The sequence below is a fragment of the Lathamus discolor genome, chromosome 2 (genome assembly GCF_037157495.1).
Source record: "Lathamus discolor isolate bLatDis1 chromosome 2, bLatDis1.hap1, whole genome shotgun sequence".
In the NCBI taxonomy this organism is placed as follows: domain Eukaryota; kingdom Metazoa; phylum Chordata; class Aves; order Psittaciformes; family Psittacidae; genus Lathamus; species Lathamus discolor.
Genome location: NC_088885.1, coordinates 111138229 through 111154487, shown reverse-complemented (window position 1 = coordinate 111154487; position 16259 = coordinate 111138229). Strand labels below are relative to the sequence as shown.

Below are 16259 nucleotides of genomic sequence, written 5' to 3'. Positions count from 1 at the left end.
GGGTAAGACTGATATAAAATTGCCACCTTCCAAGTATTTAAGAGTTGAATTACCCAGGAGACTCGCATGGCATTTTGCAACCGGAAGTAGGAAGTTTGGTGTCTTTTATCTTCGAGGAGGGGAGGGAGAGAAGAAGAAGGAGATTAACCCTTTGATTCTAGACCTGAAAGAACTTGCTCACACTTTCATACATGTAGTTTTCTGTCTATGATCGTACCTATAAAACTTCCATTTGTGGATTTTGGGTTGCTATGGCAGAATGAAATCAGAATTATAATAAGAATTCATTCTAAATCCTCGCTGTCCTTTTAAGACTAGACTCTCTCAAAGCTTACAGGTGTGCTCTAAAAGTAGTAGAGCTCTACAAACATAACAACAGTGATAGCATTGGTGCAAAATAACTATTAGTCAATTGCCTAGTGACATGAGGTTAGTAGGACAATTTGAAAATATCCTGAGTGTGAACAAAATCTGTAATTCAGCTTCTGTGATTTAGTTATTAAAGCCACCAAAAATGACAATGTTGACTCATTTATAATTCCTGTGGTTCCAATGAATTTGAATGCTTTGCCAGTGATGAAACTTTTTAAATACATATTTTTTTTTATATAAGGAAGAGAGTAATTTGAAACACATGGGTTTTTAAAAATGCATGTTTAGTGCCATTTGAGTGCCTTAAATTGAAGACGCAAGCCATATAGAACCCCGTGAAGATTCATTAGGTAAAAGAAATCGTCTGCAACTCATGTTGCAAAACTTTATGCTGTGTCAAGAACTGCAACTTCTGCCAATCTGCCCAGGGAATGATTGTATAAAGCCCACTCTATTTATTTCAGCAAAGTTATAAAATGTGTCATTTAGAAGTTAATTATCTGTTAAGGCCTTGAAAATGTTAAATATTTCCCAGGCCTGAGATAAAACCATGGCTTTTTATGGATTTGACATACTCTTCAGCAGAGCAAAGCATCTAGGCAGTGTAGATATTTAGGACAACATACATAAAACCAAACCCAGGAGAATCAAAGCTAGGCTACTTTTAAACTCAGCCCAGTTTACTTTTGACTTTGTCTTCAGAGGAGCAGTTAATTGAGCAAGAACTGCAAAACTAATCCAACCACAGGAAACATGATAGGTGTATATGGGGGAAGTAGAAGTAAGGTGGGGTGAGAGAAATTTGTTCTGGGAGAGAGCACTTAGGGTTAAGAACTGGAAAACTGAGAAAAATTCTTGATGTTGTAGGTGATTCATTGCTAAAAAATTAATAGCAGAGCAGAAAGCCAGATTCATGATAGCTTAATGTGCAAAGAGGTCTATAATGACAGTAATCATTCTACTTATAATGGAAGTAAAAAGACACAAATAATATATGTTTTATATACTGATAGATGATACCATCGGGAGATTATTTTTTCACTCTTGCTTTAATATACTTGTAACTTTCTGAAACCTTTTTTGCAGGCTATATTTTTCCATGGCTTTTCTTTGATTTAAGACTTGAGTTTGTTTGGGTTTCTGAAGATTTCAAGTAAGAACTACGTGGGCCATTTTTAAGCTCTTGGATAGTGAAAATAAAAAGCTTTTTCCCAGGGTGAAAGAAGAATTTCTGGCATCTTAACATTTTCTGTACCCGAGAAGTGGCTTCAGTGGGAAAACAGCATTTGCCACGGAAATTGTCCTTACTGAGGTATGAAGCTTTCAGCATTCCAGCAGAATTTTGTTTTGATTTGATTTCAAATCACTTTGTAAGCTTTTGCCATACATTGGTCACAGGCCTTTTTTCTGCACTTTTAAAGCATAAAAGAAAGGGAGCCTGCACTTCATGTGTATTAGTGGTTGATATTGGCCTGAGCCATATGGTGACCAGATATTTATCCTGTGGATTGCTATCTATTTCTGGGCTCACAGGTCCCCTCCCTTCGAGAGAAAGCAGAAGTTACTTTGGGAGTGTCTACACTTCACTGTTTATACAACTATGCCCTTGTCTGCTGGCAGCAAATGCATCTGTGTTTGCACTGCAGCAGACAATCCCATCCAGTTTACTTCCTCCCTTGAAACAGTTTGTGTTCAGATACGAGCCTCTCCATCAAACCAGACCATTGCAAAAGTTCCAAAAGGTGATTTATTCCAACATCCTCCACCCCTTATTTCTATCTTGTTCAAGAAAATGCAACAAAGATTTAGGTGCCCCATTTCTTATACATCACTCACTGCTCGTAGGCAGCAGGAGAGGTTTCTTCTGAGGATTCTGGCCTGAAAATGCGCTGTGCTGTAAAGAGGAAACAGCAGCAACTGCCCTTTGTTGGGAAGCTGGGATACTCTGGAATATGCAAGGTCGTAGGACTGGAGCCTCACATCTTTATGAAAGCTGCAGGAAAACATACATATTTATAAACGTATGTGTGTAAGTTGCACTGTTTCAGCATCTGTAGATGTTTGAAAGATACTACCTTTGTTGAGTCTGTCCATGCAAAATTCTCTTTTGACCTATTTTATCCAAATTTGTCTTCTCTTGTTAGCAACTTTTATTGCCTAGGTAATTTATATTCTGTTCTTTTCTATTCTATTCTATTACATTCCAATCCAATCCATTCCTGTTCTAGTTCTTTTGCCTCTGCCTGCAAGAACCAAGATGCCTTTTCTCAGTACACTAAATGATATATCTATCACATTTCTTTGCTTTCTCTTTCCTATCAGTAAAGCATTTTAATGTGTTCACTACCCAAAGCACCTTGCACCTCGCACTTCGCACCTCGAGCTTACAGTCTGTAACTTCTTGAGGAGTTTTTTGAGTGCTTAGCTGAGCCCCCAAGAGAGGTGAAGGGGCTGCACTGCATTTGACACTGCAACTGCAGCTTTAAATTAGCTGCTTATAGCCACCAGCATTCACCACCTAACACAGCCTTTATGTTTCAGATTTGAGATCAATATCGGTGTGACTTCAGTATACAGTTCAGATATGTCTGCGTGAGAAGCCATCATTCCTTGCTGATGTAAGAATCTCCTGCAAAAGGCCTTTCTGTTGCACAGATGAACTTTAGCAGTGTTTTGCCAAATGACTGGATTTGTTGACCAGTCTTCATCTCAGAGCTTCGAGCAATACTGGTTTGTGCTATTAACTGTCCGAAGAACTAGAGCTGCAGCAAACCTGAGCCAGCTTTGTATGGCAAACAAGGAGAGAGGGTGGTGGACCAAAGGTAGGCTCAGTGTAGTGTGATTTAACTGCTGTAGGTTTCATGTTGACTAAATAGGAAGTTGAATGTGAATTTATTACTAACTTGGCCTAATATGGTGAACAGGATATAGTCTCATTTCTGCCTTGTGTAACTCTTCTGAAGTCAGTAGCTGTTTCAGAAACACACGTTTCCTACCCTTTTCTCCCATTTTGATGGTGTACACCTTTTAAAAATGCACACTCCATGACCTAAAAACCCTAGATGACCTTTCACTTTATTGCAAGCTCTTCCACTTTCTTTTTTCTTAGGTTTTTCATGAGAGGATGGGAGTAACCGTGGATGCTCAGAGAGGGCTGAGCTAACATTTGCTGAGTATTCCATTGCTCTTCTGCTCTTGCTGTTTTCTCGCTTCCTGAAATGGGCACTACTGAAACCTCACAGAATTCAGTCTTGTTACTCTAATGTACATGAATGCTATTTACATGATAAACACTATTTATGTGTTTATAAACACATTTCATGTACCTTTTATAAGGTATGGTATAATATTTTTTGGGGAAGCCAATGGAATAATTCCACAATTTACAGTCTGTGTTTAATAGGAAATTGCAATGCCTACCAAACAATCAGCTTTCAGGTCAGTGTTAATTTGTCTTACTTGTTTCACACTAAAAGCAACAGCATTTAGATATCTTATAAAACAGGCAAGACAACATGGATAGGAGGACTACGATTCCTTTTTTATTAAGTTTGCTCTGGGGCTTCCAACATAAGAAGAACACGGACCTGCTTGAGCAAGTCCAGAGGATGGCTATGGAGATGATCAGAGGGCTGGAGCACCTTTCCTATGAAGACAGACTGAGAGAGCTGGGGCTGTTCAGCCTGGAGAAGGCTCACAGCAGACCTTAGAGCAGCTTCCAGTAACTAACAAGGGCCTGCAGTAAATCTGGAGAGGGACTTTTTACAAGGGCTTGTAGTGACAGGACAAGGGGGAATGTCTTTAAACTGACAGAGGGGAGATTAGATATTAGGAAAAAATTCTTTACTGTGAGGATGGTGAGTCACTGGAACAGGTACCCAGAGAAGTTGTGGCTGCCCATTCCTGGAAGTGTTCATTGGTTGGATGGGGCTTTGGGCAACCTGAGCCAGTGGAAGGTGTCCCTGCCCATTGCAGAGGGGTTGGAACGAGATGATCTTTGAAGTCCCTTCCAACCCAAACCATTCTATGATTCTATGAGAATGGGCTTCAAGACCCAAGCATGTGAATGAGCATTCACTGGATTAGCAACTATTACATTACACTCTCAAGTTACAATGTGACGGCTTATCACACCAGACGCTTAATACATACCTACTTTTAAAATTAGAATTGATTTCCCTTTTTCCTCTTGGTAGCCAAAAGCCTTCCTTTCACGTTTTCTAAGCAGTGCTCAGTTTCCTAGATAGCGGGGGAAAGTACCTCCCACACAAATTCTGTTCTATTTGAGACAGACAAGCACTTTTAATCCACCATGGTCGTGAGAAAGGCCCAGTCTGACAGATTTGTCTGAAACACACAGAGTTTGCTCACAGCTGAACACAAACACAGCAGTCTCCCTCACCACAGACAGTGGAAGAGGCACTCTAGTGTACCAGTCTAGGGGCAAGATCCTTCACTAGAAAATAGGCACGTGAAGCTGAGTCTGTCCGATGCCCAGCTCTTGTATCTCTGTGAATTCTCCCAGTTGCCAAGCTAACGCATGGTGCTTCTCTCTACTTACTGTGTTGAACCTGGGCCACTATAAAAAAACACCAGAGTAATGCAAAGATGCGAAAGGCAAGTGAGAGTAAGACCCATGCACCTTAGTTGCAGGACGACCTGGAAAGGATGGAAGAAAGCTTTGCATTCCCATGAGTACCTACACGCTTCCCCACAGATGCTGGATAAACCACATAAGCAGCACCTACAGCATGGCTCAGGACTTGTGTCACTACAGGATGACCCTGCCCTGAGCTGCAGATTTGGGCTTCTTCCTCCTTACTCTATTTCAGGCCTCATGAATTTTGCATTCTTCGCAGCTAGGTGTTTCAAATCATCCCACTGAGGCCTGGCTTCATCCCTGCCTGTGTTTTAATGTCTGAACCCAGTCTCTGTATCTGTAATGATGATTTTTATCTTGCTTAATATGAATAGCATAAGAAGCATTTTCTTTATAAGAAGCATTTTCTTTGTATTTTAGGAATTACTTGCTGCATCACACATGAAACGATCCCAAGCCTACACCCTGTAACTTTTGCGCAGTATATGAGATGTTCTCTTCGGACTGTGGTTGCTGAAATGGAACATCTGCATTTCCAAGAGCGACCAAACCCTCCAAATCAAAGGGCTGTGGTAACAGCCAGCACAAAATGAGTGAAAGTAAACACGAGTGTAATGTTGTAGCATGTATTTTTGCTTTAACCATACATACTTCTTATTAGAAACAAAAACAAAAATAAAAGATGCAGGCAGCCGTGGACAAGACAAAGCAGAATGCAGAATGCTGTTTCTTTTTTCCGACTAAAACAAGATTGAAATGAGTGAATATCCAGAATCGAACAGCACTTGGCTATAGATCATTTGGCTCTTAACCCTGACATTGAAAATAACTCAAAATGCTAGTGATTCAGGTCTGCTACTGGCAGCTGTTCAGCAAACAAAGATTAATGACTCGACATTCTGTACATACTTTTTAGCCATCTTTGTAAAAATGCCATTGCCATTTCTGGAACTGCAGTGGAAGTCAATGAAGTGAAGCAGTGCAGTGTCCTCTGCCCAATATGATTTGAAATCATTACTTCAGTGGAGTTTCCTTACTGGAAGAAACAATCCCTGCTGCAGTCCCAGAGTCACTTTAAACTGGAAACACCTGTAGGCAAAGATATGCTGTACAGGTTACACGTTTAACGCCGCATCTAACCTTTAAAAGTTAGGTGTGCTGCCTTGCACATGGCTCTTACTAGGTCATCAACTGGGCTGCTCTGAACTTGGGCCGTTGGGAAGCCGGCCTCTCTGGGGGTCAACTTCTCCAGCCCTCCATGCTCAAGCAAAGCCACCCTCAGCCGGCTGCTCACTGTCCAACGGGTTTAGAAGATCCCGGAGCTGGGTCACCCCACAGCCACCCGTCCCACCCTTGCGGCCAGCAAAGCCCCGCGCCGTCCCCCTCAGAGGAAGGCACGGGCAGCTCTGAGGTGCCTTCAGGGAGCCCGGGCAGGCGCTCGGCGGGCAGCATCCCCTGCGGGAAGGCGGGGCCGCGCACGCCCCCTCCCGCCGCAGCCCCGTGTGCGTCGAGCACGCGCACAACTGGTAGGAGGGGCGCGCCCCGCCGCGCTCCCGGCAGGCGCTGTCAAACCCGCCCGACACCGGGCCCGCGGCCGCTGACGGGCGCGCGCTCCCCCTCCCCCGCACGCTCGCTCCCGCCGCCCCGCCCGGTTCCCGTCCCGGGTCTGGCGGGAGTGGCGCGCGCGCGCCCCCTCCGACCGTTGGAGCGGGCGAATGGGGGCGGGGCGGAGCCGCGGCCACGCGCCCCCTGCTCGCGCGCGTACCTTCTGGCCCCCCTTCTCCTCACCCCGCCCCGCCCGCACAGGAGCCGTGCCCCGGCGCATGCGCACCGCGCCGCCGATCCCATCCGCCCCCCCCTCCTCCTCCTCCCCCCCCCCCCCCCCCCCCGACGGTTCAAACAGGAAGGCGGACATGTTGGTATCTCTCCTCACAGCAGGTTTCCTCGCAGTCGTCGCGGCCGGACTTTACGCTCTCTCCTCCCCTTAAGCCACCTCCTTTCCTCCTCCCTCTCGCGTTGCAGCCTCGGGTCGGTCCTGAAGTGGTCCGGGTTTCAGCTCCATACGTGAAGCGGAGGAGTGGAGCTGGGGACAGCGCAGCCGGCTTTGGCAGAGGCAGCGAGGAGCCGCCGGCGGCCGCGCAGCGAGGAGAAGGAGAGAGGAAGGAAGATGCTCTTGCTGTCGCTCCGCCGTTGAAGGGACTAGCCCCCTGCCCGCGGCGTGCGCTCGCAGCGGGGCCGGGGCGGCCTGTGCGCCCAGCTGGCAGCCCTGCGTTGCCCGCCCGCCCTCTCGCAGCAAGCAGGGCACAGCCGAGGCGAGGGGCAGCCTGTCCCCCGCCCCACCCTGGGATCTCTGTGCCCATGGAAGGACCGACCCCACGGTGCTGAGACACGTCGCCGAGAGGATTTTCCTACTTTCCCACCCTCTCTCATTGTGTTGCAGGTTTTTGCTGGTTTATATATTTTTTTCCGTTCTTTTTGTTTTCTGTTGTTGTTGCTTTTCCATCTGGTTTGCTGCAAAGAAAGCTGTGCTTCGGAACCTGGCGCCGACCCGCCGCCGCTCCTGTACGGCTGGGAGGAGGAACCGCTACGCTGGCTCTCAGGGCGGCTTCCCCGGCTGGGAAAATGAGGTTGCCGAGACACTGGGGCCCGAGTAGAGGAGGGAGGGAAAGGAAACCTGCTGCTGCGGAGTTGTGAGCAGCCCAGGAAAGTGCGTGCGTGCGTGGAGGAGGGGGAAGAAGCAGCCTCATCCCCCCCTGCTGCTGACTGTCCTTCGGTTCTCTGCCCCCTTGGCGGGGCAGCGTGGGGGACAAGCCTCAGAGACTTCTGTGATTGAAGGGATTTTGCAGGAAGCGCTCCTCTGCCTGGTATAGGCTGTGTGGTTTCCCTTTTGTGCTCGCTTGTTCCTGTTTTTTAATTTTTTTTCCTTCATTATTTTTAACCTCACTTTGCTCTGGAATAAGGCAAACCTTTTATCTCTGGAAACATGTCGACGGGAGAAAGTTTTGAGTCTCGGTTTGAAAAAATCGACGTGACTTTAAAGGACCCCAAATCCGAAGTGAACGTGGACTGTTTGCTGGTGAGTAGGGAGCGCCGATGGGCCCCCGGTCCCGTGTCCCCGAATTTCTTACCCTGTGGGACCGAATCTCGTACTCCTGGCTGAGTCACCACCCTGCTTAACTCCGCACTGATGTTGTGTTTACTCATTGTTGAGCTGAGGGTGCGTGAATGTCTATGTGCAGGGAGAGCGGCCGTCTTGCCAAGGAGGCGCCCGCCCGGTCATGCCACAGACTTGTCATTTCTCTCGCTTCATGCATCTTTCTTTTTTTTTCTTCGCCTACTGTCATAAGGGGCGTTGGACACTTTATACAATGCGTAATTTGTGAGTGCCAGTCCTGCGTGTAAGCAGGAGACTGTAAATAGCTTTGATAATACCAATTCCCTCTTCAACATCTTTTTTTGTCTTCTAGAGAGTGAGGTCCTCTTATGTTGTGGTTAAGCACTGCAGCACTGACTTCAGCCTGTTTAGCCTAGATGTTTGCAAATGTTAATCAGTGACGTGTGAAATACCGCTCTAAGATTAATATGCCTTAGATTAATAAGGTTAATAACAGATGGGGAAGTAGTCATGGCAGGGGTTTGAATACATTTTAAACTAGTTGGTGTGCTAGGCCTGGGATAGAGGTCTGCTTGCTCATTGTTTCCCTACTAGATCATACCTGATGGTTGAATGGGTCTCTCCAGTGCTGTAGGTGTTATAATTGCATCATAAGAAAGCAAACCATAGCACTTCCTGCCTGACATAAAACCAATGTTATTTGGTAGTTGCTCAACAAAAGTGGATGATATTTTAGTTCTGATTACAAAAAGTACCTCAACAAAGTGTATGTTAAATCCAGCCAATTTGTTTGGGATGTAGCTGGATACTTAGATATGCCTGGGGATGCCCCGAAGTAGTAGTAAATTGTAATTTGTGCTTTTATGCTGAAGTAGAGAATTTCTTTAATTTGTAGCAAGTGATAAAAGTTCCTCAGTATATTTTTTTTCCCCTGGCTTTCTGCTGTCAGAGAGGAGAGCAAGTAAACTGTTTTTGTTCCTAGTATGAACTCTGACATTTGGGTTTGGGGAGGAAGGTTGTTGTGGGGGTGGAGATGGCACTTAATAGTCATTCTTCATCTTCTGCTGCATGGCTCTTAGAAAGCTTGCTTGAGCATAAGGTAGTTGAGAGGTGAAAAGAATCTGAGGAAAATCTGTACAAGTTCATGATCTTGTGCACTCTCTATAGCTTATTATTGATTTATGACCTTGTGAAGTGTTGACAGGTCAAACCTACATCCCTGGATAAAAAGCAGATAAAAGCGGAGCCTTGTGGATGTTGCTGCCACAAAGACAAATAGCATTGCATCTTCCAGTTAACTTGCTGCTTTTCATCCAGTTTTCATATCTGTCATCTCAGAACCACAGCTAGTGAGAAGACATCTGGTGCTTTGGATACACTTTGCCAGTTTTGATTGTCAAATCTGACATTTTTACACACAGCTTATTGATTGGTGTCAAGAGTTTAGGTCCAGTTAAGAGTTCAGAGTTTTATGTTAACCATGACTCAGTTTGCTATTATGTGCTATAATGCTGGGCATACTATAGGGACCTTCACACAGTGATAGTAATCAGTTTAAGGATATGACCCCTTTCAGTTGCCTTAATTGTGATTTGGAGCTAAACTAGTCAGTTTGGGAATGAGCTTGTTGGGATTCTTCTTGTCATGTGTGTGTGAAGCTTCAGAATGTGTGTTTGCATCTCGGATCTTTAGAATGTACTTTTAAAGTGAAATTATTCTTCTAATACCAATTAAAAAAGAAAGCACTTCTGAAGAAATCACTTGGTAGGTGAATTTTGTAGGTGGTAGGCCACTATGTCAATTTTGCAGCTATCCTGACTTCTCTTTTGTTTCTTCGCTCTCATCCTGAGTTGGTTCTTGAGTACTTTTCTATAGAATCTAACTATCCTAACACTTTTTAAGGAATTAAAATTTTCGATGCAAGTTAGTAGTGTGATGATTCACTCTTCATGCATCATTCTTGGCCCAGGGTACTATTTATATATCAAATACATTGTAATCTATGTGCATATGCTCTTAAGGAGGAAATGCCTAGGTGCAGGTGTAATTGATCTGCATTTAAAATATCTTCTAAGATGAACACCCATTCGTTTTCTCGCAGCCCCAGGTTAAAGAGGGAAACTTATAAGGCTCTAGGCCTGGTACACTTGAAAATCCTTTTTTGTAAGACCTTTTAAAGCTAAAAACCCTTTTTTTGTCTTCTTAAAGTTGTGTATTGATGTTATTTATAATTCCTTTCACTTTTCCTAAGCAAAGGTGTTAGCTAACTATGTGTGTCTGGTATCTGAATGGTGGTATATGAATAACTGAGGCACAGACACTTTTATTGCACACAGCATCTGATATTCTATACATGTAGGTTTAAAATGCTGGAGTTCTTTCAGTTTCAAGAAACATTTTTTTGGCTGTGCAAAGAACAGTCTCAGTAATGCCCCTGGCTTCTCTTAGGATGATTTTATCCTTGTTAGCTTTACTTCATTTTGCTTCAATTCTTACTCTAATTCCCCATAAGTTTGTAGTCCCTGCGGACTGGAAGGCAGGCGTGCAATAACTTTTAGATCAGTTTTGTAACCACTTTGGTTTTTGTACATGTCATAAGCTAAGTCTCTGTGCTAGAAAGATTCTAAATTTGTATGTTAAGTAGTCTGAACATGCTAGGAAGATGGGGGGGGGGGGAGGGGGGAGGCGGGCTGATACAAAGGAAGGCGTGTTACCGTTTCAGGAAGGTGTGGGAGAAGAGTGCTGACAACAGAGCAGGCGGAAAAGACATACTGAGGACTGTATGATTTCAGTTTACATGCTGCAGGAAGGAAATTCATAAAACTGAAGTGCAGGGGGAGATGTGTTTATTTTTCTTGTTTTCTCCTATATAATTGTAATAAGAACAGAGTAAGAAAACAGACTAAGTTGCAACCCCTGTAACTAAATTTTTTTGTTTCTTTGGGGCTTCCATGCACTTGATTTAGTACTAGTTGGGAAATAATAGCTAGGCTGTCTTTTTTTGGTGAGCTATGAGGAGGCAAAATCCTCTGTTCTGTGTAAACCATGTGCCACAGCTTAGTATGTGCTTTTTCTCAAACTGTCAGGTTCTAGGAGTCCTACAGTCATCAAAAGATCGAATAGCACTGGGAAGGCTGCATTAGGTAGTCACACGCTAGGGTATGCAATGATCAGAGACTGGTGAATGCTATAGGCATGCTAAGTAGAGCCAAAGGTAGTGTAAGTAACTAGCTATAACTTGAGCTTAGTGTCTCGTTAATGATATTAAGCAGTGGAAAGTAGTGTTCAGTGAGCATACTGCTACAACAGTTTTGGAATAAAATCAGATCTATTATTCCTCTGTGTTTCTTACTAAATCCTTGGGGTTTATGGGCTTCCAGTTTCTGGAGAATGGAGAGGGAGGGGTGTAATGCGTTACTGGAAGGGGCACATGTTGCTCTGAGGCTGCCTATGGTTTTGATTAAAAAATAACTAGTAAATTTTCATGAAAATGTTTTTTTGGTGCGCTCTCAGCTCTGGTAACGGACACAGAGTCTTTTCATGTTTTATGTGGGCACTTGGGCAACTCAGTCATTCAAGTAGTCAAGTAGTTGATTTTTAAAGCTGCAGACTTTTGATGGTCTTAATCTTCAAAGATGTCAAATGTTTCACTTGTTCAGCACTTTGGCTACAAATTAACTGACAGCAGTAAACACTGCATATGACAAACTTGTTTTATCTAGTCTCAAGAGGTTTCTATTTTTGTTAAACCAAAAATACAGAGGTACAGAGCATGATTCACCTGTTTTTCCTAGGTCTGTTTTGTAGGCCTATTAAGTTAGGTGAATTCGTGTTCATCTGTTTTGCACAGGAAAAGACAAAATTATTTCTTCATCCCTGGGATTTGGACTTCTAGATCTGTGTCACTAGAACTTTTTCCCCTCCTGCTTAACTTGTTAGAAAGCACTTCTGAAGACCTGGTGGTTAGGGATTTGGAAAATAAGTAAAGAATATAACTCAAGAACTCCTAAAGTAAAGGTACTTCATCAAAATAACTGTAGAAAATTAGCTTCACTGAAACAGCATTAATTGTGCTTTTAGAGTCTGAGTGAAAAAATGCTAGAGAAACTTGGTATCAGAAGTTTGCTCATTTCCTAATGAAGCTCGTGCACAAAAAAAGCAGAGCTTGAGTTTTTGTGGATTGTCAGCTTTAGAATGCCCCAAGTTGTTTGGAAGTAGTTCAAATTAAGGGGAAAGGTAAGTTGTCATTGACTAAATTTCCTTGGACAAGTTCCTACCATTCTTTAGGTCCAAGTGCAAGATCCTGCGCTTGGGTTGGGGCGGTCACCAACATCAGCACAGACTGAATGTTAGATGGATTAAAAGCAGCTCTGTGGAGAAAGGCTTGGAGATATTTGAAGAGAATGTCTGAATGTGTCTCTGTCCTGATGGAGAGGGACTTTTTATAAGCACCTGTAGTGACAGGACACTGAAAGCTGAAAGAGAACAATTTTTAGATTGGACATAAGGAAGACGATTTTTACTATGAGGGTAGTGAAACACTGGAAGAGGATACCTAAAGAGGTTGTGTCTGCCCCATCCCTGGCAATGCTGAAGGCCAGGTTGGACTGGGCTTTGAGTGACCTGGTATAGTGAAAGATGTCCCTGCCTGTGGCGGGGACGTTGGAACTAAATGATCTTTAAGGTCCCTTCCAATCCTAGTAGTCCAATCCCTAACCATTCTTATTCTGCAGTTAGACTTCTGGCTGACCTAGAAATATAATTCCATGTCTTCGAGTTACCGTATCCAAGCTTTAGATGCAAAAATATAATTGCAGGTTGATATTACCTGCTTATCACCAAGAAATATGAAATATATAGGTTGATGTGAAATTAATGATGAAATATATAGCTTGGTATGTTAAAGGTAAAATGCAAGTGAGTTGGCTTTGGAAATACGGTAACTTGGTGGATTCTCATTTCAGATTGTACCTCTTAGAAGAATATTTTAATATTGTGTAAGCTTTAAAAAAGTGAACAGTAGAGCTGGTGGGACAGTCAAAGTGTTAGTGTTTGGTTCACACTGTATAGTATAGATATTATACAGGAATAACAGTTAACCAGTTTTCTTGTAAAACTAGAGGCTGTAAGAATGGGATTATTCTTCCTGTAGGAAGTTTTAATCAAGAATGATAGTAGGTTTTAGTTGATGTTAAGACACGTTTCAACAAGAGGAATAAAAAAACCCAGCCAAAGCCCTGTAACAGACCTTAAGTGCTCTTAATAAGTAAAAATATTTGTAAACAATGTCCTTTTCCCTGGCAACTGCAGAGTGTGCTAGTTTTTTGTTAGTGGTGGGAAGGAAGAGGGAAACACCTGGAATTTTTTTGTTGGACAAATTGAAAATCAGCCTGTTGGTCTGTAAATCTTTTGACTTTGAGGACAGTGATAGCTTCAGGAGCCACTCACTGAGAACTTGCTAAATATTCAGAAGGACTGTGATCAGAAAATATTGGTAGCTTTACAGTTGCTGTTAGCAGAATTACCTAAAGGCATATTTTAGTACAACATAAAAAGTGTTTTCAGGTCTCTTACCAAGGAGTACAGATGTGTTTGTCCTGATACAGGATGCTTATTTTGAATATTAGAGGTCCCAAAACATGTAATCAGAAACTTCTGGGTTTTTCTTTGTGAATGTTGCTTGATGGTAGTTATGAAAACTTCTTTGTCATCAAGAAATTGCAGTTTCAAATGGCCATACTGAAAAACTGAACTTCCTTCTCCGAAAACAAAATTAGAGAATGGTTGAAAACTATTCTGTCTTTGCCTTAATTTGTCCAGTCATTCGAGCAGCAATAAAGGCAGAAGGATGATGAGACAATATTGGTAAACCTGTAAGCACTATGTAGACAGCATTCAGTTGTATCTCTCTTAAAACAAATGCAAATAATACCATCTTTTATTTTTCTCAGTCTGCTGAAATGAACACCCAACACAGTGGTTGAACAAGAGCTGAAACCCAGTATTTATGAAGAAAAGAAGTGGTTTGTAGCTCTTCTTGTCCATAGTGTTTTGCTCTGCTGAGATGATTGAATATCCTGTAGTGTAATCTCAAGTCAGAAGACTAGAGATCTCTCTGTGGTCTGCTCAGCAGAGTATAACGTGCTGTGGTGCATATTTAGTTATAGCAATCTAGAGACTGTCTAGCCAAGCAGCAGTCAATGGGTCTGGTGAGCTGCCCATGCTCCTAGGGTAGAACCAGCAGAGGATCAGTACCCGCTTCTAACTGAAGCGTAGGTCAAAGTCTGTTCTGATACTCAAAATCTTGTAAAGGATTGGCTTTAACTGAAAGATTGCCACTCCCTGTCAATATTTATACACTACAAACTGTCATGGGGACAGTATGTAAGGTCTCTTTATTAATAGGTCCCAATTTAAATCCAACCGATTATTTCTTTATTTCAGGTTTTTCCTTTTTAATTTCTTACATGGATTAATTTTTCTTTTTTTTTTTTTTTTTTTAGAGTTGAGAAACACATGAAAGTTTTCTTGTTTTTTTTTTTCAGTTGTGTGGTCTGAGATGATGCAAAGACCTGATGGTTGGAGACCTCTGTAGAAAACACTGCACAAACTCGGGCTATATTTTGGACTGTAGATTGGAGCTACCTACATGTGTTTCTTGCTCATGAGTATCTGAACTACAGAATTATAATTAATCTGGAAATACAGATGGAATATTTACTTGTTTTTTTCCTAGAGATCTTCATAATACTTACTTAAAAAAAAAAAAATAGACTGAGAAATCCTCAAATTCTAATAGTTATGCAAATATTGAGTAATTATGTAATTTTTCAGAAAATGGTTAACAGGACTTGTATTATAACTTTAATGGTTGTTTCAAATGGGAAAATGTGAAAGAAGGATGGTCAGGACATTCATCTCATGCTGGACACTGATAGATGATGCTGCACTTAGTATTACAGGAAAATGAAGATCTTGAGATAAAACCATTTTTTTTTTGTTGTATGCCCATGTTTTAGTTAGAAGCTTCTAAAGAAAACTCAAAAATTTGCTTCTTCTCTTGAAATCAGTTACTTTAGAATTTGATTTGGAAGTCTACCTTTTTAATATTTAATACCACATGCACAGTGAAAGTAGTATTCCATTGAGTACAAGTGGTTATTATTTCACAGAATGATTGAGGCTGGAGGGGACTGCCAGAGGTTCTCTTGTTTAACCCTTCTGCTCTGAAAGGGCCACCTGGAGCAGGTTGCCCATGACTGCTTTTGAGTATCTTAAAGGTGTAAACTCCAGAACCCCTCTGTTTTCCATTTCTCAGCAGTACATTTACTTGGTTGATGATTCATAATGGAGAACAAAATTCACTGAAACTAAATAAAAAAGTAATCAGTGCCCATTTTACGTTTATTTGCAGAGTTCTCCAGGTATTTTGGCCTTCTTAACTTGGTCAGTAAACCTCTTTGTTGACTAAGTAATTACGTGAAAGGCTTTTGCTGCAGAAGAGCAGAGGAACTTTCCTCATGGAGGTGTTTACAGGTTTGAAGATTTTAGGTAGAAGGTTTTGTATCTGAGGGAACAGTTGCTGTGAATCGGTACATAAATTACATCTAATTTATGAATGCAGTTGAAACAGATTAGATGTAGAATTTTTCTGTTGGAGGGGAAAAAGAGTTAATGCCTTGCTCTGATGTCCAGCTTACACTCCAGGAATGCATTTTCAGGTTTTCATGGTTCTGAACCTTAGTATCATAGTGTTTTCTATATGTGTGTGTGTATGTCATTCTCTTCCTTATAGGTAGTGAGGGAGGCTGGGTAGGACTTGCTTATTGGCATGGGAATTTTGAAGACTTCTCACTGTTGATAAGGCCAGAACCTGTCCCTGGGAGAGAGGTGAAGGAGGAGAAACTGCTTGTGGTTAAAGCTGAAGTGCAAGGTGTCACTACAACAAGCACCATCTTCCTGGAGTATGGATAACAAATTCCAGCATGTTAATTCTACCACTGAGATCTAGAAGCACCTTCTACTACTGCTGTGGAGTAACTCTGTATTAAGGTACTTAGGAGGGGAGGAAGCCTCTCCAGCCAGAAGATGATAGAGTAGGAGTGGATGGGGAAGATCTTTCAGGAGGAAGGAGGAAGGATCAAGGAGGAGTGAGAATGAAGGTAGGACAGT

General features: G+C 42.5%; 1 protein-coding gene across 1 annotated transcript in view; it reads left to right on the top strand.

The window, feature by feature from the left end:
* Positions 1–6868: 6868 nt before the first annotated feature.
* Positions 6869–16259, top strand: part of ROCK1 (Rho associated coiled-coil containing protein kinase 1) — an 84634-nt gene continuing 75243 nt past the window's right edge. The window contains exon 1 of the mRNA XM_065668092.1: positions 6869–8048. Coding sequence (XP_065524164.1) covers positions 7956–8048 — 93 coding nt within the window. The 5' untranslated portion in view covers positions 6869–7955. The remainder of the gene's footprint in view (positions 8049–16259) is intronic.